Source organism: Pieris brassicae, chromosome 1, assembly GCF_905147105.1.
Source record: "Pieris brassicae chromosome 1, ilPieBrab1.1, whole genome shotgun sequence".
NCBI lineage: Eukaryota > Metazoa > Arthropoda > Insecta > Lepidoptera > Pieridae > Pieris > Pieris brassicae.
In genome coordinates this window covers 16,155,536-16,182,245 of record NC_059665.1, presented here as the reverse complement: position 1 = coordinate 16,182,245, position 26,710 = coordinate 16,155,536, and the positions used below count along the sequence as shown (strand labels likewise).

Below are 26,710 nucleotides of genomic sequence, written 5' to 3'. Positions count from 1 at the left end.
ATGATAATTTGAAGTCCCTAGCACAATCCGTACGATTGACAGTGAAGAATTTTCCCATTGAAAGAGTGCATGCGTCTATTGATATCTGGCCTCCAACGTTTATAGGATTGTATGGCAGCCAATGGTGTGATGATTAATCTTACTGGGTTCTACATTTAGAGCCAATAAGTTAATTTATAAAACACACTGGAATTCGTTTTTTTTATATATTATATTACACAGGATTGTAAGTAAAAAATATTTCAGGATTTAGTTAACTGACAAGATACCATCGTACTTGATATTCATTCATTTCATCTTACTTGTTTTTTTTAATTCACGGGATTTTGTTAGAATAGTGAATGTTCCTTTGTTATAGGATTTACAATATTTAACTTGTATTTTGTGGTGCTTCAGAAGACTTAGTCTGACAATAATTTTGCAAATCTAAACGCTTTTCCCTATATATATATTTTTTATTACGTACTATTGATTATGCAACGTGGTTCACTACTCTAAATTAGCTAAATTCGGCCTTAGTCAAGATGCTAAGAATAACTACATTTGTATTTTTGAAGAATACCTTAACTGGTCAATATCAAAATTTAAAGATCTTTAATAAAGTCCGTCTTTTTATTCCCAACTTAACTTATGTACTTCGCTGTAGCCCTCTATGGATTCAGTTATATTACGTGATTTGTATAATCGTTATAAAACTTCTTTGGAGTCTATTCTAAAAGTTCGTTTTAAAACACCTTGGAATCAAGCATCGCTCCCTATTCGCTTTGGTGGATTAGGAGTACTCAAGATAACAAGTGTAGTTCTTCCAGCTTTTCTCTCAGTGTGCAGTCAGTATTTATGTACCTAAATAAATCTATTTGTATCGCATTATGAGAAAAAAGTAATATCATGCTGATGTATATTTTCGAATTATCTGTAGTAATTACTTGTTTTGTTAAACATTTACTTTATTTGTAGTGAAGTAATGTAATGGATGCAAAAAACCATAAAAATGATGAAAATATATTGATATGCGTATATCAAATAAATATTTAATTTATTTATATTTTACTAAAATGTTAATTAAGAAGAATGACGGACATTCAAAGATGTCATTATATATGATGTAAAGTTGAACTGTCAAGTGACAGCCACAAAGTACCTTAGAAAGATAGTTTTTAATCTGTGTCATGTTTACTTTTCAGTGTTCGTGTGCTCTAGTCACTTGGTGTGAACCACTGTGAACTGTGAAATCGAATGTGAATTTTGAAATGTCGTAGGATTATTTTTGTAAATGTAAACTAAAAATAAACGTATTTTGAGAAATAAATAGTTTTGACACAGTTTCATGAAATAGACTTGCGTGGTAATATTTAGTATTTGCGTAAAACGTATTAACTTAAAAATGTTCCTACAAGTATAGAAATTGTTTTTCCAATATAATAATGTCTTCCGGTACCGGTATATCAGTGAATGGTCAAATATGAAATGCTAAAACAAACTACTCATAACAATGATATGATAATATATTATGCCAATAGATTTTAATATATGTATGTGCTATTTTTTCCTCACACAAGAAATGTATGAAGTGCTAATCTGATATTAAAGAAGGTGCTAAAAGTGGTAATAAATCGTAAACGTAACAAAAATGCCTGGTAAAATTAAAGTGAAGGTTTTGGCGGGCCGAAATTTGCCTGTGATGGACAGGGCGAGTGACACAACAGATGCATTTGTTGAAATAAAGTTTGGTGGAATTACACACAAAACAGATGTTTGCAGAAAATCTCTAAATCCTCATTGGAACAGCACTGAATGGTACAGATTTGAGGTATGTTTATGAAAATGAATAATACACATCATATAGATGTTTAGCAAATGATTTTAATGAGAGTATCGATGAATATATATTGAAATATATATTTATTAATTGATGTAAAAATATTTAGTACTTGATTGGTTGGTTCTTAAAAATATCCAGATTTTTCCTATAGAAAGATGGCTGTCCGTTACTGATTTGACTGGCCAATCTGATGTTAAGTGATACCGCTGCCCATGAAAACTATCCCATGGCTAGAAAGGTTGCGAGTGTGTTGCCTGCCTCTCAAGGATAGCTAAAAATAATTTATTCATATTAAATTCACCTTCCTTCCAATAAATGTTTGCATTAAAATCCCTATTGTATATAGGATGTAGATGAATGGAGAATGAAAAAATAAGAGTAGAATATGTACCATTTACACCTTTGTATCATCCAAAAAACTTTTCTTTAATAACAATTTTTACTTGAATCTTGTGCCTGTGTGATATACTGTATATTATATACTTATGATCTAATGTAAATAATATCGACATTATCAGACTTAAGACTGCATCTTTACAATAATGTGGTAGGTGTTTAAAGCTTAATTTAATTTAGTATTAAAATATATAGTGTAGCTATAGCAAGTCATTAATTCATCCTACTATAAAAAATACTTTTTTGATTCACCTCTTCCTTCAGTGTTTTCATAATCAGTTAAAAATAACAATCACCCATCTAAATAGTCCAACTGTCGTTAATAAATCATATCTGTAAATAGTTGTTTAAAATTTGAGGAGCTGAACTATCATAATAAACATCACAGTAAATAAGGTGTAAAGCACGCACTATTAAAAAATTCACGTTCACACATAAATGACGCTCTGGAACTTCCCAGATTTCGTAAAACGTAAATTTCAAGGTCACTTTTTATGCTATAATGATTTTGGCGACGGGACGCGGGCTATTTTCGATGCCGTCTGGTGTTCGTCTGTCATAGATATACAGATTTTATCATTGTTAATTGTTCTAAATCAATAAACAATATTTGACATCAGGCAGAATGCTCTGGTTGAGTGTTCATTATTCACAATCGGTTGCTTAATAATTCTCTTACTTTACATTATGACTTTTATATTGATTATTAAGGCAAATCGGTCAAGGCAAAAGTATGTATGTAAAGACACAAGTTACACAAGCAGTATATCACTACAGTAGGATTTAAGAAAAACCTATGAACAAAACAAAACACATCCAAAAATCAGAGGGCATGGCCCCCATCTAGACGGTTGTTATTTTAAATACTTAATCCATGTAAAATAGTTTGTTAAGATGGTTTAATATCTTGAGGAATCTTTTTATTTAAATTAATTCAAATGAAGAAAACTTATGCAAGTTTTACTTAAAATAAATTTTGACAGGTAGATGAATCAGAGCTTCAAGATGAACCGCTCCAGCTACGCCTTATGGATCATGATACATATTCAGCGAATGATGCAATTGGCAAAGTGGTTATTAGTCTTGCACCCCTGTTGGCGCGCGAGGCAATTAGTACCAACGGCGTGGCTGGCCCTCCTGGAGGTATTTTTACATCATCATACATCATCATCACAATATTCATACATCATCTTTCTTTTTGAAAATTGTTAAAAAACGCATAGCATACAGCCAATGCTCTATTTATTTTAGGTGACACGTGTTTGAACCGATTTTTAAGGACAAATAGATCTTAGGCCTAATTTAAAAAAAATAATTTGATTAAGATAGTAAAAAATATATGTTAATTAATTTTATAGGTGCCGTAATGTCAGGATGGATCCCCGTATTCGATACAATGCATGGCATTCGAGGAGAACTCAACGTGATTGTAAAGGTGGAATTGTTCTCCGACTTCAATAAATATAAAACATCAAGTTGCGGTGTACAGTTCTTTCACTGTAAGTATATATTAATACATTGATAATGGGATAAATTTGTAACCTACATTGTTTTTACCGAATACAATACCATATAATTATGATATTATTCCCTTTTTAATTACACGAGCTTGAAATTCGAGTAAAATAATTTTAATAATTAAATTGTTTACATCCGGCGTATGTTAATTTGAATTGGTGATATTTGCATATATAAATCAAAATAATTAAAATACATTTCCGCAAACAGTTTTTACCCTATGTCAAAATTTACATAAAATATATTTTTTTCTTAAAGTTCACTGACCTCTTCCTGCGTAGAAAACCAGCCTGCTCGGTCCTAGGCAGCACTGTCTATATAAAAAATATAAATTTCACTAAAGCCTTTTATTTATTGCCACGTATTTTTTTTAGTTTGTCTACAATCAAATTTCTTCCATAGGGATTGCATCATATATATGTAGTGTTTGCTTTTTCACGTATACTAGTTACCATACATAAGATGGTTATATGATGGTTAACATAGATTTTATTGTAATTTTTTACTATTGCCATTTTGTGCTACCCCGTATACCACGTTTCATCTATAAGATAAATGCTCAGTTTGCGGAACTGTGTTTGATAAATATAGTATATGTGATCTTTTTATTTTAGGCCCAATGATACCGCCGGGCTATCGAGTGTCCGCCATTCACGGTTTTGTAGAGGAATTAATAGTGAATGATGATCCCGAGTACCAATGGATTGAGAAAATTCGCACACCACGGGCTTCTAATGAGGCGAGGCAGGTGGCCTTTATCAAGTTGAGTAATCAGGTAAGTTCACCACAACTTTCGAAAGCGATGCGGTTCCTGATGCATCAAGAGCGCAGATCCAATACCTATATTGCAAATGGCAGCTAATAAAATAGGTTTCTATTTACGGAATTGCTACAAAAAGGAAATGACTTTCAACTTTATTCTAAACTTAGTGTTCAATCTTAAAACTCATAATTAACTAAAAACTAAATATACGTGAAGACTAAGTAAAGTAATGAACAATTAATCAATGACCTGAAATAATTATAGAAACAAAATTTAGATATTGTTATTTCATAAATGTTCTGGAAAAAAATTATTTCAATTAAGTTCCCAATTAAAATCTAAATATATTCTAACAAAAGTTCTTCTTGTTAAAATTCTGATGACAAACCAAAGCTTGTGTTTTTACACACACTAGTAAGTTTTATTATAATAAAGTGAAATAATACGTAGATTTTGACACATGACAGATTATTAACAATATAATAGAAATATAATTATTTATTTACATAAATTTTAGGTACAACGTTTGGTCGGTCTGAAGGCTGCAGAATTAGGTGCCAATGCTGTAGTAGGATATCAACAGGACTTTGACTTAGAGGGCGAAGCCGGGGTCGTTGCTAGAGCTATCGGTATGTTTATTAACATAATTGAAATTTTGTAGTTGTTGTAATTAGTTTATTTTAAGGTTTATAACATAATTTATTTTAACAAACATCATTAATTAATTGTTTTTTCACATTTATATGCTGTGAGAGTGAGAAAGACGAAACATTCAAAAGATGGATGGAACAGGTGCAAAGGCTTTGTGATAATAAAGTAATAAAAACTAAGAGCCGCAACGAATTCCTTTTTTTTTTAAATCTAGCTTAAGGTAGTTTATGCGTAGATTTTGTTGAAATATCGAGGCATTATGCTGTTATGAAATAATTACTGTCACAAATGTATGTTTTAGGTACAGCCGTCAGCATGACACCATTGCCGTTACCAAGCCAATCGATGACAGTGCAGCTAACTCAGCAGTGAGTTGATTTCCTCATTAAAAGTTACTTAAAATATGCTTTAAAATCACTAGGGAAGAATAATAATCTAAATAAAATATATATTGTTATTTCACACAAATTCGTGTGTTCTATTATTTTGATATAGTCCAAGTCAAAAATTATTTATTAATATAGGTAATACAATGTACACTTATGAACGTCAGAAAAAGGAATATACATTAAATGCTTCTTATAGTCTTTGACATAAGTCATTGAGTTGGGGAAATCTTAAATCATTAAAAATTTGTATAATAATATTTTATGGAATTCTTGTTGAATATTTTCTCATGAAACTTTCTCTGCATGGTTTGTCGTGTACTACGCTTGTATGCAAATCCGTAAAACAGACAGTTAAATAAATACTTGGACATTTTAGCGACCGATGACGAAAGTGTTGCCGATCTGAGAGAATATTACCTTCATCATCAAGATGAATTGATGATGATCGTCAATATACTTAATCCTAGAACACCATCTTTGCTAGACGAACCAGATAATGATGACGATGATAAGAGCTTTGAAACTATTCGATCAACGCAAAACAACTACACGGGAAGACTATCTATATATCAAGATCTTACTGCTCATACAGGTCTTAAGCATATTTCAGACGATCAATCTGAGCTAAATAAACTCCTTAACCGTCAAGATTCTGATTCTGACTCATCAGGACCGATTGGAAAAATAAAAAAGATGAAAACTCACTTGTTTTCCAAACGCTTCTCCAGACGAAAATCGTCTGCTAAGCAAGATGATCAGATCTCTATTAAATCTAGTTCATCTGACACATCCCGCATATCGGATATTAAAAACGAGCTGAAAAAATTAAAAAGGTTAAAGGTTAAAAGATACGATGAATATGAAGAAGAAGAGGGTATAAATATGGCATCGATTTTAGCACGTTCTGTAATTCATGCTCAGACAAGTCTCGCTAGAATATCTGAGTCGCATTCTGAACACTCTCCAGGGTCCACACTAAGGCGAATTAGTGACTCTGGATCGGTCAATTTACCTTCAGGTGAAATGACAGACGTTGAAGTAAATTGTATGGACGATTCTAAAATCCCAGAAATACATTGCGCTTCTATGGAAAACTTATCTAATGTCGTCAGTCCACAAGCGGAAAGAAAGATTTCTGATTCCTGTCCAACTTCACCGGTTGTTGTAAGAAGCGAAAATCTTCTTAAACTCCCTGGAGATTCCAGTTTTTATGGTTCCGTATCATCTGCTCTCTCAGCAGAGAGTTCAGATATTTATTCAACTTCAGACGAAGAAGAGGATAGTTTTAACTTAAAAACTGAAACTATCGGTTCTGTTGTTAAATCAGTTTTAAACAATAATGTAGATCCAGAATTTGTTGCCCAAATGGAAAAAAAGCTTACAGTACTCAAATTGGATTCTTTTGAAAGAAACGAAGGCAGTCAGTCCGCCCAAGCAGTGAAACCTGAAGTTCCAGATTTTCAAAACAAGCAGGACCATAATCCCGTACTGCTTGAACCCTCAGAGGATAAAAAGTGTGTAGTCAGTCATAACCGGTCTTTTAAAATTCCAAATCCATTTGCACACAAGAAGCTTTGTAGTAGCTTTAGTGCACCCTCATCCCCGGATGAGAAAAACGGCTTCATGTATCGCTCCTCAAGGCGGATAAAGCGACAGCTTTCAAAATTTTCAAAAAGTAGCATGATCAAAAGCTTGTCACATTACTCCTTGCTGCCAAAGAGGAAAGAACATAAACCGTCAGTAAGCGAACCTGGTTCTTCGTCTGATGCTACATCTAGAGCTCCTAGCGACACGGTGCTAGGTGCCCCTTTCTTGTCTTATAATGATCTGCTTGCTCTTGATAATAGCGCAGTTAACTCTAATCGCCTATGCAAAAGTGATGATCTTGGACCCACCAAAGTTTCTATGTACATTGGTTCCGAACCAGTATCTAGAGCGTCATTTAGTGGACCTTCCATCTCATTCAGCGAACGTTTGCCTGAGCAAAGATCATTTAAAAGGGAAAAACCTGCAATCAAACCATCGAGCTTAGTCCAAACTGCTATGGAAACAATACTAATTGATAAAGTCCAATCCCTACTTATACCGACAAGTCCAGACTATTCGACTGCTAATAAAAAATTCTTTAGCGACGTGAATGAAAAACTAGTGGTTGAAGAAGAAAAGCTAAGAGAAAGAAAATTAACTAGACAGGACAGTGTACAATCGACAGAATCGGCGTCGCATAAAATGTCCAAATCCCTTAATTCATGCAAGTTAACACATACGCCAGTCTTAAAAAACTTCCATCCCATTCTTAGCGGAGCACATTTAGAGACCATACCTTCTTTACCCGAGGGCAGTGTAGATAAAGAAAGCCTAGACGTAGAGTGTGATACTAACAGTGCTAGCGTGTGTGGTAACTCGCATGCAGCGTGCGTTGACAGGGATAAATGTGAGAGGGAGAAACAAGATAGGGAGAAGTGCGAGAAAGAAAAGGACCGAACATCGCCGCGTCACGCGCGGCACGAGTCATATGGTGGCCGCGAACCAAATGTACAAAACGCATCAGTCAACTCCACTTCTACGCCAATGGGCATACATCGACGATCTTCTGATTCTGATCTTAGTATAACACCAAAAGGTAAGTTTTTTAAATATTAATAATAACTAATTTTTTTCTTTACTCACAGTGGTTGCCTGGAAGAGATCGCTTGAAAGCGATAAGGCCGCCAGTTACCCTCCTTTTGATTTGTTTATGTTTTTTTTTATTTTTTATATTGTAGTGTAACAAAGTGTAAATAAATAAAATAAATAGTATTAGCTTCATCCATACTAATATTATAAAGCGGTGAAGTTTGTTAGGTTATGCTGAAAATGAATAATAACCAATATAAAGCTACTTTGCTTGTGAGTGTCGTGTTATATTAATTCGAAAATGGTAGTCGGATTTGCGAAGTAAGTCGGGGACAAAACCGTCGAACGAAAACGTTCCTATATTAATTATGTTCTAGAGAACAGTTGTGGAGCTTGATAACGTCTACAAAAAAGTCAACAACAACATACGTCTAACTTTTATATTATACAATAACAAGCCTGTTCGCGAACTACTGCATGGAATTTATTGTATTTTCACGAATATGACTCTACAATTTTAAAATATCCATATTAACTTAATTCTTATACTTGCAGGTAGCTCGTTAAATGCATCTCTAGGAAACGCGGGTAGTGGCGGAGGTGCGATACTCAAGCCATCTATGAACAGCAATAACCTGGAAATGCTGGAGTATCCATTTCTTACGATGTCGGAATATCCGCCTGGATTTATCGTACATATTGGTAAGATAGCTTAGATTATGTAGATTCATATAATCGATTCATTACAGTATAAAAAGGTTTAAAAAATTTATGATCGTGGTTGTACAGCTTGCTAGTGGACTGTGAAATGTGTGTTTAATCTTTACATGTATTGAATGTCAGGAGTATCTGTATTGTATATGTAATGTATGTATGAGCAAGCTGCACTAAATAACTAAATATATGAGAGGGTGAGATGTAAGAACCTAACAACCCTACGGATCCCTAAGCCCTTCAGATATACCCTAACACATAGATAGTGAATACATAAATAAGTACGGGATGTCTGCACCAAGAGACCTAAGGTAACAGACGGAGCCCTACGGGTAGGATCAAAGGTTCGAGGTGGTGGGATTATCTCAAAGCTATCGGGCAGGCTCACCACGATAATAGTCCTCGGGGCGGAGTTTGAATTACGTGTTATTATAAATATTATTTTCCACTTTCTAGTACTTTACACCACATAATGGTAAGTTTTAGGTATAAAGAGTCACTGGAGGTGGTCACGAAACGTTTTACTATTGGATACAGAAAACGTTACGGTGCGTTTTATGGGGAGGGGGGCAAGAATCTCCAAAAATTGCGTGACGTAATGCTTGAACGCTCCGTTACCTCCAGTATTTCTTTTTTCTGGCTCGCTTTGTTAGCGACAAGGCCATTGCCTCCTTTATAATTTATATTACCTTGTTGTCTATGTACAATTAATTCTACGAATAAACATAAATATAGGAATATGGGTTATTTTCAGAATGGTATTTTGTTTAAATTTAATCAAATGTGAGCCAAGTTTATTATCTAAGTACTCAATCTCTGGCGCTTGCTTTATTGACGCGTAACATTAACAAAGTGAGATAATTAAAAATAAAACCCGTACTTATTAAATTTACGTTTATAGGTGGGACAGTCTGCGCTCGGTCTGTGAAGTTAGTAGATGGGGGTGGGGAAAGTAGTTCTCGAGCGGGATGGTGGACAGAACTAAGGACCGAGCTCAGAGCACATGCGCGTGCGCTACGATGCACTGCCGTATTGGCCTATTGTGAACGAACTGCTATACGGTAATATTAACTATGTTGTATGAATTTCTAAATATGATTAATCGGTGCTGTTTAGTAAAGAGGCTAGGTTGTAGATTAACCAGGAAGTTAAGCTAATTAGCTGCCACATATATTTTCTTTATTTCGACTGGAGATTTTCTATTTTGTTGTATTATTGATTTAGTAGATTTCCAATAGAACAATGTAATTTTGATAAACTCTTATCGCTATAATATTACATACGTATCTCTAAGATATTATGTCCTATATATCTTATCTTACAGATCTATATCGCCTGTTTCTGGTTAACGCGTATAACAGAGATGTTCTAGATTTGCTAGTAGAAACGATTATTTCAGTGATTAGATGAATTAGCCCAAGAATTAACCCATCAACAATTTTAATTCTTGTCTAAATCTAAATTAATAAATAAACACGTGTAAAACGCGATAACATATCGATCCTATATAAGTATATAGTATTTGGAACTCATGTTATACCCCTCGCCGGCCCAAGCCGAGATCGCAGGAGAAGCCCATTTTGGCCGAGCGTTGTCAAGGTCCATCAGGCCAACAGCGAGATTCCATTAAAAAAACTTATGATAGAGTTGTTGTTGTAGAAGTTTTCCCAGTATTGTTCATTGTATTAGAAGTATTTCCTCTCTTGATTGTCATTATAATAATTTCAATATCGTGTGTCATTCCGTACATTAGTTATTTTCAAACAAAATCCCAATCCGTCGCAAAAGAAATTGATAATCGTGATAATAAAATTGTACTTGCTTTTAAATGTTGTACGTCAAAGTCATTGTCAAATCTTTTCTGCATTCCTTATGTTCATACTTTACAGTAGTGTTAAATTATAACACGTGACTTGTTATAATTTTGTTACAATAAAGACCTTGGTTAGGCACAGCAACGTTGTGAGAGGGCTGTATTACTGTTGCAGAGTAGAGTTGCCGGTAATTTATTATATATTTAATTGAGAAGGTTACTGGCCCTGATTTATGTAATTTTAATCTGGATGTAGGTGGAATCAGTTGTTTTTTACGAGAAGGTCTTCAGTAGATGTTTTTTATACATGTTAAGATATTTACGCACAAATGTATTACAGTGAGGACGTGTGCGTTCTATCTGCTTCTGGCACAGCGGCAGTCATCAATTTGGACTGTGATTTTAATATTGATGAGCCGAATGTGTCTTGTAAGTATTGTACTAAACGTTAATACACGAAACTTTATCGTCTTATTAATTAATGTGGAAACTATTATTAATATTATATACCATATAGCGGCAGTGTTTGCCTAGTGAGTTAACCGTGCGACACTCATCGCTAAGGTTGTAGGTTCGATCCCTGGCTGTGCACCACTGGACGATGTGCGCATTTCACATTCGCTCGAACGGTGAAGGAAAACATCGTGAGGAAACATGCTTGCCTTAGACCCATAAAGTCAATGGCGAGAGTCAGCCATAGAAGGCTTATCACCTACTTACCTATTAGATTAACAAATGATTACCAAACATATACAGAGATCTGAGGCCCAGACCTAAAAAGGTTGAAGCGCCATTGAATTTTTTTTAATAGTTAGCAATTTACAAATAAAATTACAAAACAAAGAAAAAACATTACACTAATTTGACTGCACTATATGTATTAATTTTTAAACAAAAGATACCACTATTTAAACAATGTGGTGCGAGTGACGAAGAAGTGACCCCGAACATACCGCATACAGGTCGTATTGCTAAACTGGTATTTAGCAATTTAGGTATCAGTCATATCAGTATTTCCATCACATAATTCTGGGCTTACTTTGTAAAAGCTTACTTTTACACATTAAGAAAACACTTTTTGAACGGATTAAAGCTATGTATTATTATTGAAAAAAATATTAGTAAAAGTTTTAAATAATAATACATAGCTTTAATCCGTTCAAAAAGTGTTTTCTTAATGTGTAAAAGCTATTTTAACAAAAGACAATACTTTAAATAAATTTTTAAAAATATAACTATACCATTTTCAGTAACAAACGGCTCAAAGAATACAATAGAAGAAATTGAGGCTGAGAATTGCAGCATCGCGCATGTACCGTACTCGCCCGGCGCGGGTCCTTACAGGGCTGAGTTGGCCCCATGTGGGGAATGCCGGTAAGTACCCTGATGGGGCGTAGAGGTATATTGTATGTTTAAGTTGTTCTAGAGAACATTGTATTTCAAGAGTTATAATATAACTTTGAAGATAATATTCATATATTTTAACGCAAAAATAATTAAATATTAACACGAAAACGTTCCAGTCGTGCCCGCGTCCCTACAGTTGTACTAGCGACGTGCGAGAAACCGAACAGACTGACTTCCTACGGCAAAGCAGTGACACTCACCGCTGTTGGTATGTTTCGATAGTTTGTTCATTATTTATTAGGTTTTTCGATCAAAGGTCTTGAATGGATGTTGTATGTACAATGTACAATGACATACAAATATGAAAACAGTTCCAATATCCTGATCTTGTGAATTTTTATTTATCAAGTTATGTTTTATGTTAGGTTTTGTAGGATAGTATTGTCTTTTGTTAACATAGCTTTTACAAATTAAGAAAACACTTTTTAATCGGATTGAAGCTATGTATTATTATTGTAAACTTATAGTTATTTACATAATTCTAAATTTTAATTTTTTTTCCGACGTTTTTCGTGCTTTACAGCGTGCGTGGTCACGGTGACTGAATACAAAAGGTGTTGAATTTCAAAAGTATCACAGCTGTAGAGAATGTGTGTTAATTTTTATTTATTTATTAAGTTATAGGCTTCTAAAGAAGTAATTTTAAAGTACTAAATATAGTGACTTAAATAGAAAATGTACGATTTTCTTAAATGTATATATATATATCTATGTATTTCAAATTTCAAGACGTAACCTTCTTTCGCTGACCATTTCATGCCACTGTACACACTGAAAACTAATGAAAGTAAAAAAGTACGGAACTGTAAGGGAACTTAAATTATAAAGGAGTTAAGTTCCCTTACAAGTATAAAAAACAATCCATATTATAGCGGGTAGAATACGTCGCGCACCACCCACCGCCGAGCCTGGTGCGAGAGATATTTCGGACCAACTACCCTTTCTGGAGTATGAACTACACAAATTGTTGCTGGCTAAGCTTAGAATGCAGGTAGGTGTTTAAGTTCATGCCATCCTTTAGTAAAGCTATCATAGAATAAGCAATCCTTCCATTTTTAATAACCTCTAGGAAACCAGCTTTTTTCCTGCAAGTGACTATGTCTACAATTGTTTATCTATATTTTTGCGTACTACCTTCCGATTCCTACATATTTTGATGTAATGTTTATTTATTTTTTTAAATTTATTTATTAACGTTTACCACATCATGCATTGTACTAAATGTTTATGTATATGTGGTTATTTATTAATTAAAAATTATAAAAACATTTACTATAGGCACTAAAAGTCACCAGGGCTTTGTACCTAGAGTTTCCTTGTTTGTCTTTAAACGACAGTCATTCTAACTGTACCATAAGATACAAAAACAAGTTTGCTATACTTTATAATTTTTATGTAGAGGACTAGAAACGAATTCTACTGTTGTCTATTTGTATACAGGGTGCAAACGCGATATTTTCTCTCCAAACACAAATAGCAATAGGTGAGCGTTGTGTGATGGCATTAGCTACTGGTACAGCTGTAAAATTAGCAGCCTTACCGCCTCCAGCACCACCAAGAATTAAGGTATTTAAAAAAAATCTTTGGATGTTTTAAACATTACTATACTATACTATACTCGCTTTCGCATTGATTAGGAGACTAAATTTAATTCAAAAAGTTAATTTAGATCTTTTCGTATCACTCTCTTATTTAATATTAAAAATCACTATCAGTAAGTGCGTTCGAGTAAATTTAAGAATCGCGCCATCTATTAGTTAGAAGGCAAACTATTGTGATTTGTTTTGTATTGACGTTATTTTGTTACCGATTTGATTAAATATATTTTGACCGTGATAGCATAAGGTAGACAAATTTCTTTTTAAATTATAAAAAAATACTGTTATTTCAAGGGGCAGGGCCTAAGTTATATTATTACAGTTATATTCCTGATTTTTATAATATTGTTACGAGCTAGGGGATCGGATAGAAAATGCCGTGAATTTATTCAAGGGTTTATTTCTTGATAAATCAATGAGGAATTTATGGGCACAAAATATACGAAAAAATGCAGTAATTACACACAAAAACAGTCACTAATTACTTCACTTATGCACACAGTACTTTAACACTTTATCGCTTCGGTGTTTCTCTTTTGTTATCGCATTCAAAACTAAAGGCGACTAGTCGCGTTTCGGCTCGCTTATATATCCCTGGGAATAATTCTAAACAATATTCGAGAACTTTCTAGGCGGGCTTGCTACTGAGTAGCGATTGCACAATTCTAGAACGTCCGCACTCTTTGTCTCTTTCGCACGTTGCTCCATCCTTGTCGTACGGCGTTCTAGAGTGCTCAGTCTAGTTTCGAGAAAGTTCTGATCTTCTCTCTCTCTCTCGTATCATTTCGTCCTTGTCTCACACCTAGAAAGTTCGGTCTAGAATATTCCTTCATCAAAGGGGTATACCTAGGCCTGAAAACGCCTGAAAACGGGTCCCCTGAAAACTGCACCAATCGACTACACATGTTCTGAAACTGACTGAAAAAAGGTTTCAGCTTCCTGAAAACTAGGGTTACATTATGGAAATTACAATTTTCTAATATGTGATTGACCCTCTCCTGAAACGGTCAGAAATCATATTACAGCCTGCTGAAAAGTTCTCTAAGTAGTGGAAAAATCTAGAAACATTGCAGTCGTTTCGTAACAATATTAATGTTTTCAGGCTTCAGAAAAAGACAAAGACGCCATAGAGATACAGAAAGCGCTATGGGATACGTTCACTGCGAACAAGACAGCCAATGGCTTTGATGTTGGTATGTATTATATATTTTTGTGTGCTCTTAACACTACCAAAGGATTTTAAGGAAACTGAAATATTTTAAAATCGACGTGTGTATATAAAACAAGAATGCAAAAATCCGTGACAGAAAAACTTTGTAACGCCACAATTTATGAAGTTATAAAACTCACTGTGTGACGTAACTTTAATCTGTTATTTAATCTTATTTTTCAAAAACTCGTGTCCTGGACTTCTTATGTAGAGAAAACTATATTTTAGGCTGTGATTTTACAGTAACATTGGTTGTGTAACCATAGACAAAATTAAAAACTATAACCGTACTATAGCTATATATAGTAAATGTACTTTAGCTATAAACGAGCAAACACGCGCGGCAGTGGAAAGCGAGGCAGAGGAGCCTCCAGCTTTGGACCTATGTGCGGACAAAGATACCTGCGTCCTGGAATTGGATGAGGCGGAAGATGTGAGCACAAGTTAATAAAATATTAGCATTATTGTTAATTTACTCATACAGTAAGGTTAAAAATCTAAAAATGACAGTCATTTGTCAAATAACAAATGTCATTGCTTGACATATGACAATGATAGAATAGATTGTGTTTACTATTTGCAATACAGACAATGACATGGGATAGAAATATGACATGTGTCCTGTGCATGCTTTTCACTAAATCCTTTTTCTAAGATGGTCATATTTTGAGATAATATAACCATATTCGGACGTAGATTGGGAAAATATATTAACATTACCGGATCCGTGTATGTATCCTATTTAAAAAAAACTAATCTTAAATGTAAATCGTTCTCGAATCCACTTGAACACAAAAACGACATCACTATCGGTCCAGCCGTTTAAAAGGTATTACAAACACACGCACAGAAGATATGTATAAAGATTCCTGGCCCTTAATGGGTTTTTTATGCTTTAACAATACATTTTTGAACAGGTGGAGACAGCAAAGTTACTAGCATCGCGTCGTAGCAACATGCAAGTATTTACGGACCAGTTAAAAGCTTCTACTGCAGCGCACGCGCTACCTTATGCGTTTACGCAGGTAATGTTAATCTATATAGCTCCTCTATCTTCCTTTAAATTTCTTCTGTACAAACATTACCTGTCCATATCGTATCCCTAACTATCTTACTAACTACTAACTGATGTGAGACGTATCTTAAATTATCGTGATTTATGTGTCTTAATACTTTCTATTTTTAATGTATCATCTTTTAGTTTAGTTTATTGTTTGTAATGAAACAATAAACTAAACAACGTGACTGAGCGAGTACAAGAAAGGAACTGAACTTTATTTTCTAAAGACAAAAGTAAAGAATCACATAGACAACATTTGATGACACTTTGGTACAAGATGTCGCTAGTAGTAGGTACATCTATATTTTGCTATTTATAATACTCCCACTCAAAATATAGACACTATATAAACAAAAGAAACAATTACACTTTAACAATTCCTAAAGTATTCAAATGTTTATAATGTTTTACAGCAGCGAGACTTTTTGTAAACAAATCTGCAGGCATATTTGATGTACATAGATAATTAACACTTATAATGTTTTCATTAATTAATTCTCTACAATAATGATATCTGACATCAATATGCTTCGTTTTATTATGGAATACAGGGTTTAACAACAATTTCTGTGCGCTCATACTATCATTATATAAAATGATCTTATACATCCTTTTAGTAAGTTCAAATTGTAAATTTCTCAAATAAACTGCCTCTTTGCAGGCTTCTGATATGGATACATATTCAGATTCGGTACTAGAAAGTGTAATACATTTTTGCTTACTACAACTCCAAGATATAACAGACCCAGACAAAGTATAACAAAATCCCGAATATGATTTCCTATCATTAACATCACTGCACCAGTCTGCATCAACATAACCTTCAATGTTTGCATTTTTGCCCTTACTATATTTCAAACCTAAATCTTTTGTCCCTTTCAAATACCTTAAAATTCTTTTGGCATAAACCCATTGTTGTTCAGTATTACAATTATTGAATTGACTTAAATATGACACTGCATAAGCTATATCGGGTCGTGTGAGCACAACTAAATACATTAGGCTCCCGATAAGCTGCTGATAGGGATTTTGATTACTACAATCATTTTCCTTCTTACATTTTAAGTTGACCTCCATTGGTGTATTCACAGTGTTACAATCAACCATATTGAACTTAGTCAACAATCTATCAATATATTTTTCTTGACTTAAAGTCACAGTACAATTATTATTTTGTTTATCAAATACAACTGACATGCCAAGACATTCCTTTACAATTCCCAAGTCTTTTAATACAAAAAACTTATTCAACATATTCTTAAGATTACTAGTTTCATTTCTATCATTTGAGAATACAAAGAAATCATCGACATATAATGTCACGATGGTTTTACTGCTGCCAGCACTATTTGGGACTTAATATAACCATTAGCTAACATGCAACCATCCACTTTCTTATGCCATGCACGAGATGCCTGTTTGAGACCATATATAGCTTTGGTCAATTTTAAAACTTTATTATTTGGACAGACATAACCTAAAGGCTATTGCATATATATTGTCTCAGACAGATCTCCATTTAAGAAAGCAGTTTTCACATCAAGATGTGTTACTTCTAGGTTGAACTGCACTGATAATGCGAATAATAACCTAAGTGTTGTATGCCGTACTACTGGAGAAAATGTTTCACTATAGTCCACACCGTATTTTTGACTACACCCTTTAGCCACAAGTCTGGCTCAATAGCGGACATTATTTTCACTATCACACTTTTTTTTTAGAACCCACTTGCACTTAACTATATTGCCACTTGCAGGAATATCAACAACTTCCCACGCTTTGTTGTCTTCGAAGCTTTTCAGCTCTACTTTCACTGCCTGTTCCCATTGCTCCTTCTCTGGTCCCCTTAGTGCTTCTTCTAATGTCAGTTCATCACTAAAATATTCATTACACTGTTCGGTGCACAGATATCCAAACCTTTCTGGTTTTTGTCTCACCCGTTGTGACTTTGATGTGGTTTCTGGTTGCTGCTCTTCCTCAGATGTCATGGACTCCTCCTCTGGTACATAGGTTTCATCCATGTCATTCGTTGGAATGAATGAATCCTCTCCATCATGGTCTGACACCTCTCCCACTGAAGATGTATGTGGACTATTTTCTAATGGTTTGTCTTCTACCACTTCCATTTCAATCATATTTTCTTGATGAGATAACTTTTCATTTATGAAGACAACATCTCGACTGGTTATAATAGCCTGTGTTGAAGGATTGTATAACCTACCCTTTGACATCCTCAGGGTAACCAACCAGTATGCATTGTTCTGATTTCTTGTCCCACTTACGTCTTCTCTCCTTGGGTATATGTCTCATGACAGTACTACCAGTAATCCTTAAATGACTGAGGTTGGGTTTGCCTCCTGTCCACAACTCGTACGGTGTACAGTGGTTCAATCCACTTTTTACAATTCTATTTTGTAAATAGACTGCTGTGTTAATGGCTTCATCCCAAAATTCCTTGCCTAATCTTGCATCAAATAAAAGGCATCTTGCTTTCTCGATCAGAGTCCTATTCATACGTTCACAAAGCCCGTTTTGTAGGAGTGTAGGGATTGGTTCTTTGATGAATTATACCCATTTTCTTCAAATAATTATCAAAATCTCTGTTACAGAACTCTGTGCCATTATCACTTCTAAGTATTTTTATTTTATTTGACGTTGAATTCTTAACTCTTGCTCTATATTCTTTAAAATATTGTAAAGTCTCATTTTTACCTTTTAAAAAATAAACATATGTCATGCTGCTGTGATCATCAACAAAAATGAGAAAGTACCTTGATCCTCCTAGCGATACATTCTCCATTGGGCCACATATATCACTGTGTACTATTTCCAATAGCTTAGTACTCCTGTTCCCTTTATTATCGAAGGGCAACCGACTTTGCTTTCCCTCACAGCACACTATACAGTTGGACTTGTTGATGTCGGCCTTCTCAGTTAATTTGACCCCCTCCACAGCATCCTGCATTTTATTCATGTTATCACTGTTGACATGTCCCAATCTACGATGCCAAACTTCTGGAGACTCTGCTGTTACTGCCACCAAGAAAGATGAAGTATTTAGTTTATAAACTCCATTTATAAGTGATGCAGTCGCTACTAGAGTGTCCTGTTGATTAAATATCTCGCATCCATCGCTTGTAAAATACACCTTGTTACCCTGCCTTATCAGTTGGCTTACTGACAATAAGTTGGTAGATAATTTGGGCACACACAACACTTTTTCAACAGTTATGTTAAAGTCACATCCTTCAGTTGATGTTGTTATGTTTACGTTTCCACAACACAACACTGGGATTTTATTCTGGTTAGCAACCATGATTTCCTTGGTGAACCCAGAATAACATTCGTCGACCATCCAATCTTTATTGCTTGTCAAATGTGAACTTGCCCCAGAGTCGACATACCAGTCACTCTTGTCAAATATTCTGCTAAAAAACACGGCACTGAATGCATTACTTGTTTTTGACAATTTATTTTCAGAATTCTTATAAGATTTATCTTTATAAGTGCATTGATTACGGTAGTGGCCATGTTGTTTACAATTATAACATTTGACGCGTTGTTTTTCTTTGACAGATGTCGACATTCGTTCATTCTCACCATCTTTCTTGACCATAGACTGTGTACTCTTTACACTCTTTGATTTTTGATTCTTGCGGAAACAAGCAAACGCATTGTTGGCATCACTGTCTTCCGGTTCCATGTCCATCAATTTCCCTTTAATGACGTCGGTTGTGATTATCATGACGGAATGCTCGGTTGCCATTATCATGGGCATATATTTTTCAGATAATCCAGCCAACATGATAGATCCGATCCACTTATCACTTATGCCAAAACCCGTACCTTGTAATTTCTGACCAGCTTCAACAATTTGTGTTACATATGACGTCATCGAAGTGCAATTTTCTAATCGAATAGATATTAAATTCCTCAGAAGACTTATTTTTCTTGTAAATCCCGAGTCATCGAATAACATCTTCAATTTATCCCACAATTCTTTCGATGTTGCTACATTCTTTATATGAATTAGAATCAACTTCGCTTTTGTTCTCGCATCGTCTGCAGCTGCTGGAGCAACGTTGGGCTCAGGTTTGATACACCCAACCATTCCCTCTAAGACAAGGAAATTTTCTGCTGCGAAACACCATTCACTGTAATTTTCACGCCCTGCAAGGTTTCAGCACACTAATGTGATAGTTCGAACTGGACGCCATTACTGATGCCTGACGCGACACAATAAATATCACTTAGTCCTATTCTGCCACGAATTATTATTATCGATAATGTCCTGATAATCAATAATTATACTGTCGCGAGAACTAAGTACTTTTTATGAGCCAGGAGCGGCCTGGGCCCATAACCTGTAATGAAACAACGTGACTGAGCGAGTACAAGAAAGGAACTGAACTTTATTTTCTAAAGACAAAAGTAAAGAATCACAGACAACATTTGATGACACTTTGGTACAAGATGTAGTAGTAGGTACATCTATATTTTGCTATTTATAATATTGTTCCTGTTTAATTTTGTCGTAATAACTGTGTATGACATGTATTTTTGCACTACTTGTGTACACTACTAAATTTAATACATTTTTATTTATCTTTTTCTTTACTCACAGTGGTTGCCTGGAAGAGATCGCTCGAAAGCGATAAGGCCGCCAGTTGCCATCCTTTTAACGAAGTGTTAATAAATAAATATATATTTTGTTTGGGATTGGAAACAAACACGGGTCATTTAGCCTCAAGTGCTATGGACACATACGACGCAACAAATTTTCATTAAATGTTTAAAAAATACACGTCATGTGGGTAAAATGCGAGCACAAAAGACATGAATAATTATCGTACAGTATTTAATTTAGATGCCTTTTAACATTACAAATAACACCCATAGCTTTAACGAGCAGTGGGTTGACAGCACCGATCTCAGTTTTCACCCACCGAAATCACTATCTACCCAACCACAAATCACATAGACTCATCTCGATCCAACGTTTCATCACCACAATGCTCCACTGAATAATTTATCTTTTACTTGCGTTCGTAAAAGTCAAGTTAGCGCCTCGACCCCACTCGAGGCATTTGCTCTGTTGGTCGTAACAATATATTCGTTAAGTAAAGATTCCAAACTATGAAACAATTTAAAAATAACAAAACAATTATAATCAAAATTAAATAACGTTTCTTAAAAGTAATATAAGGAATCTCAATTATTAACCAAAGCAACAATAAAAATCAACAGTCAAATGACTCGATCCGAACGTTTCCTGATAATGCGAGCATTATCTGACACACATATATTCTAGACTAGAAGAATTTCTAGCCTATAATTTTCAAATAATATTAAAATTCATTAAAAATGAATGTTGTAATGTTGCAGGTATGGCGTACTCGTGTAGGTCCAGTGGGAACTAGTGCAGAACGTCTGGTGTCATCTGCGCTAAGTGGTGCCGCGTATAAATTGCGAAGGTTGCAACCAGCTGCGCTTGCGCCGCCTACATTCCAACTCGACTTATCTGAGGTAAATCGATTGATAATATATTTTTATAATAATATTATGAAGTGTTAATATTTCGGAATTTTAAAATGACTGATACGGAACTCCAGGGTGCATGTAGTCGACGCATTATGAACTAAGGCTTCGGGTCATAAATCATATTTGTCTGATTGTCTCGCTCGCTCTTACGCGTCTTATGGAGAGGTATAGTGATGTGCCTAAGAATTGTCGATCGAAATCCATAGCGGTACAGGTACGATCGATATGCTAAATTATGTTAAGTATTAATAGGAATAACTTTTCGCTATCTGAAAATAAAAGTTTTTAATTTGTAATATAAATTATATCACAATTTAATTTCTTCAAAACCACGTTAGATAATAAAATTCTCCATTGTGCGTTTTGCGTAACGAAGCGTAAGAAATGTCATGAGTGTCATAATAAAAAATCTTAATTTTATAGAAAAACAATAACCCTTACTCGTAACGACCAATCAGGAGTCAGAGTGCGTGCTCAGGTAGCTAAGTATCAGTAACATTTGTTGCCCGAAAACTCAGTTTAAAAGGCTTCGACTTTAGTATATTATTATGCAATTAACTTTTAGGTTTGTTATGGTAGGGCTGGGAATTCTGACACAGGTTTTGTATTCTTTAAAGCGTTCCTAAATTTTACACATTGTATTGTTATACTGAATAAACTAATTTTTATTTTATATTATTAACTTAATGAAAACGTTTAGGATGAAATCCAGCTTGTCGTGTCCGGTACAGCAATACCTCTACAAGACCCAAGCAAGGAGCCAGTTATCGAGAGGGCGACATCAAATGATGACGATATCTTCGCTTTAGATGAGGAGCAACTTGCCAAGACTAATACTGAGAATTATGACGAGAAGAATAGTGGCCAGGTAACTCGAGTTAAAACGGGACAACTATTTTGACATAATATAGGTTAATATGACATTTAAATAAAACTTGTATCATTGCGTTTATGACATTTAAAGCGCATTGTTGGCCTAGAAGCTTCAGTGTGCGACTCTCATCCCTGAGGTCGTAGTTTGTATCCCTGCTGTATATCAATGGGTCAGTCTAAATGCGCATTTAACATTCGCTCGTACGGTGAAAGAAAACATCGCGAGGAAACCGGAATGCCTTCGGCCCAGTTGATGGCGTATGTCTCATCACTTGTCTATTAGAAAAACAAATCATCAGCAGCTATAGAAATCAGAGGTATAAAGTTGTAGTCCCATAGGTTTGTTAAACTTTATAGACAAATTTGACATGAAAATTTCATGTTTATTTTATTTTTATTTATCTATTACAGAAATACATACAATATCCTTACAGACTATGCCAATACGATGTCGAGAAACATTAAATAATTAAAATATATAATATAAATTTTAATTATATATAATATATAAAATACGTATATATTATTAAACACATAATTCACACAATATCGCAACTGTGAATTCACTATGCCAACATATAAATATATCTATAGTGTCAGAGACAGCATTCAGTAGTCGCAACGTCCTGGATAACGGGGATCTGTGCAACAGACTGGTTTTTGCCCTTGATATCGGAAATAACGTATGCCTTCGCCGTCGCTCATATCCCATAGGTACTAAGAAGTGGACTGTGTTCTTGGAGTACACTTTTGTTTCACACTACACCCCTCAAGACTTTCATTATATTAGAATAGTAAAAAATAAATCTTATTAAATATTAAATAATCTTAAATTTCTTTATTTTAGAGCGGTCGCGTGTCCCTAACCACTTTAAGTCACATTAGCGGCAGTCGTTTAGCACGGCGCGTGTGCGCATTAAGATTATTATTCGTACGTGAAACAACAGGAGTACGGGAACTGGGTGGTCTTAGCGGGTTTCTTCATACTTTCACGTGTGAAGTAAGTAATTAACAAGTATTTTTAAGATAAACTAGCCTAAGCCGACTTCTCTCCTGAACTGATTTTAGATAGGCTACAATATTTTTTATCATTATATATATAATAAACATAGATCTCTATGAAGTTGACTATTTTTTTGTAACTTAAGCGGAAATGCCTTTCACATACAAAGGCAATGCCTTTGGTAAGCGGGATAATGTTATAATTGACTCACTTCAGGTACTCTGCTACTCAGTGAGTTCCTGACTAAAACCGAAATTCAACATTGTTTATTTTATATATATTGACAAATAAAATAAAATTATAAAGTTTTTAAGTTAATACAAATTACTTGTGCCAGTACCCAGCTGACCGAATCAAAGAAGCTCTCAGGGTCACTTTCGCGTTTTACATTTGTGTTGCAGACATCTCCATAAAATTTCATGTAAGGAAGTTGTGAAGGAAAAGTAAACTGCCTGCAACCTAATTAGTAACAATATATTATTGAGTCCTAAAATCACGAACAGTTTCAGAATTTTGCTAGCCGTTATATATATTTTAGGTCCTGGCAATAGTGCGTGCGTATACGTCGGCATTGGGCGGTAACGCACTCACGTCCTTCTACGTCACACACCTAATGTTACAGGACAACGCACATAAGAATCAGGTAAACTCCACGGATTACAAAATGTACATAAATATGTTATATCCTTGTAAAGTTAGTTTTATAGAATTGTTAAAATTATTTGCTCTTTTTATACTAATATGACATATGTTTTCCAACCACAAGTTTTAATTTCCAGTTATAACATATAATATTAAATAAACCTTATGTACATGATTATCTATCTAATTATTGTTATTTTTTAAATTTCTCTTATTTTTTCGTCACTTTCTGATCAATATTATTCATTTTTTAAATATTTTTTCACGTTCTTTTTGGTTCTACGGGAGAGTAGCTTCATTTAACTTCAATTCTTTTCTCAAATACTTGAATAAGTAACGCTGGCAATATACGAGCCCCGATGCAAAATTAGTGTGAAATTTTCTCTGTGAGATTTTTTCTAACTCCATTATTTTTGTATATAAAATATTAAGATGTTCTACTATCACATGTCGCGTTACTTATGCCATTTTTTAATTATGAACCAATAAACTAATTTAGATTTTTAAATTTATACATATTCTGTTTCAAATTCGAAGAAGTTATAAGCAAAACTCATGAAAGAATTTCAGTTATGTTAAAATAAACTTTCCTTAAATTGTGGTTTACTTCTGATTAAACGTTCTTAATTATTTTAGCAATATTTACTTCGCTTTGCATTACTTTCCATACTAGACTAACTATTTTACATCGGGGCTCTTATACATACATTACTTAAATAACTTTAATACTAACTTATATTCCTTTTTAGGGTCAGTGTTTACTGTCTGTTGGCGGTGACGTCGTTCACATAACGTACTAAAATCGATGACATATCTAATCATAAGTTTTATTTTCTAATTTTAAGTTAAATTTTATGCTGTAAATTTTTATTGTAGAATTTGATATTGTTTTGTACCTCGCAGCCTCCATTGGATAAATATGGATTGTTTTTATAATGTAGTTTTTTCTATCTTATACACGATAGACATAGTATGAATTGTCATCGAATAAAACGCCATTATCAATTTAAATTATCACATATCACGAAAACTTTAAAATCTAGTAATTTATACATTGTTTAATACGCCAAAGATGTCTATGTCTAGTGGTGGGATGTTTATAGTTTTCTACGAACGTACTTTACTTTTGTAATATTATTTAATCCATTTTATTTAGTTATAAATTTTCAAAGAATTAATTTCCCGTTTGATATCTTAATCTTTTCCGTAATCTTTTATGGTGTCTGGTACAGTAATACATCTACGAGACCCAAGCAAGGGGCCAGCAAATAAGCGGGACACCTTTTGTCATTACTGACGGTCAAATATTTTTCTGATTTTCAAATTAGGAATTAGAATCATTAATATGTACGTTGAATAATATTAATATAAGTAAGGAGAAGCGAGATGAAAATGTTAACCCATTATTGATATTCGGTACAAATACCGGCAAACTTCTTGAGCATTAAACAAGGGAGCGTGGGAAAGTTTGCCCATCTTACACAGCGCGGGACACTAACGTCAACCTCAAGGACATTTGTTCAAGTATATGTATATAATATTTTATTGTGCTCTCTATTGTTTATTTTATCTAAAACGTTTGAACGTTTTTGAAAATCGATGACAATGCATACTAGGTCACGTGGTTTTAAAGTTGATGTGAACTATAACATAACTTTATAACTGGAGTTTTTGTGAACCACAAATTTCGATAATAAGACTATAATCAAACACAAGTATTTTTAATCGCAATCTTATAATATACATTTAACTAATTCAGAACACTTGATCGAAACAGTCTTAAACTAAAATGTTCTAAATCCTACGTACAAACGCTTTACTCTAGTAGGTTCAGTGCTCGTACAGTTGTACACGGAGTTGACTTAACTATAAATAGTCCTATTAAAGGTGAAAAATATTGGTTGGATAATATTTATAATTTTTTTTTCACTCTCGTGTTCAAGTAATATGTCACGCATTTTTTGGAGGTTCTTGGCGCCCCCCCCCCCCCCCTGAAACGCACCGTAACGTTTTCTGTATCCAATAGTAAACGTTTCGTGACCACCACCAGTGACTTTATACCTAAAACTTACCGTTATGTGGTGTAAAGTACTGGAAAGTGGAAAATAATATTATAAAAAACGCGTAATTCAATCCCCGCCCTGCGTCGTCACGTTTTATAAGAGGACCCCCCCCAAAATTCGTTACGTAATACTTGAACGCTGCCTTACTATACTTATAAACAAATGTGATGTGACATTCTTTAAATCCAACCCCTAAAATACTGTTTGTGTTTTTAATTGACATTATTAACTTGTTACAACTTCGGACGTTTATAAGTATGCTTATATATTATAGGCTGAGTTCAAAATATAGTTTTGATTGTCGTATATTTGTATTTGAATTAATCTGAAGTTCGGTTCATACTGAGTTTAAAAATATATGAATCCTACATTTACAAAAAATAGCAACTGAAAGCTGAAAATAAGGTTTATACCTAAAATTCGTTCTAAGGATTGTCTTGTTTCGTGTACATCTGAATTAGTACAATCGTTAATGTTATAAGTACGTTTCAACTGCCGATTTTACATTTCTATTTGAAATGTTATGTAACTACTTTTATATTTAAAATAAAGTTAATTTAATATCCAGTGTTGTTTTTTTTACGATGTTTTGAATCCCATACTTTTAAATATGTAATTAGCAGTACACACA

General features: G+C 34.1%; 1 protein-coding gene and 1 long non-coding RNA gene across 5 annotated transcripts; one reads left to right on the top strand and one right to left on the bottom strand.

The window, feature by feature from the left end:
• The first annotated feature begins 1,195 nt into the window (after nt 1–1,195).
• On the top strand, nt 1,196–26,023 carry LOC123717135 (C2 domain-containing protein 5). Of its 4 annotated transcripts, none has more exons than XM_045673007.1 (22): nt 1,196–1,810; nt 3,202–3,361; nt 3,577–3,717; nt 4,351–4,511; nt 5,017–5,128; nt 5,452–5,518; nt 5,887–8,162; nt 8,711–8,857; nt 9,771–9,930; nt 11,023–11,111; nt 11,933–12,056; nt 12,206–12,297; nt 12,962–13,080; nt 13,530–13,655; nt 14,790–14,880; nt 15,218–15,330; nt 15,815–15,922; nt 21,343–21,483; nt 22,199–22,366; nt 23,219–23,371; nt 23,913–24,017; nt 24,766–26,023. In XM_045673007.1, exons 1-22 carry the CDS (start codon nt 1,631–1,633, stop codon nt 24,814–24,816), a joined length of 4,884 nt encoding a protein of 1,627 aa, XP_045528963.1. In that variant the 5' UTR covers nt 1,196–1,630; the 3' UTR covers nt 24,817–26,023. The 4 variants fall into 4 exon arrangements, 3 of the variants coding, with proteins under 3 accessions (XP_045528963.1, XP_045529163.1, XP_045529085.1); XM_045673207.1 differs by having other exon boundaries at nt 7,966–8,162; nt 24,766–26,022; XM_045673129.1 differs by having other exon boundaries at nt 7,840–8,162; nt 24,766–26,022.
• LOC123717346 lies at nt 18,516–25,739 on the bottom strand. The gene is made up of 3 exons (XR_006754810.1): nt 25,728–25,739; nt 20,369–20,376; nt 18,516–18,587 (listed from the first exon to the last, which is right to left on the bottom strand). It is a non-coding gene; the product is annotated as an uncharacterized LOC123717346 (long non-coding RNA).
• Nucleotides 26,024–26,710: the final 687 nt, after the last annotated feature.

Coding starts and splice junctions, on each gene's coding strand:
- LOC123717135 (XM_045673007.1), top strand. CDS start 1,631: ATGCCTGGTAAAATTAAAGTGAAGGTTTTGGCGGGCCGAAATTTGCCT. Junction 8,858..9,770: donor TGGATTTATCGTACATATTG/GTAAGATAGCTT, acceptor TTACGTTTATAG/GTGGGACAGTCTGCGCTCGG. Junction 15,923..21,342: donor TACCTTATGCGTTTACGCAG/GTAATGTTAATC, acceptor GTAATGTTGCAG/GTATGGCGTACTCGTGTAGG.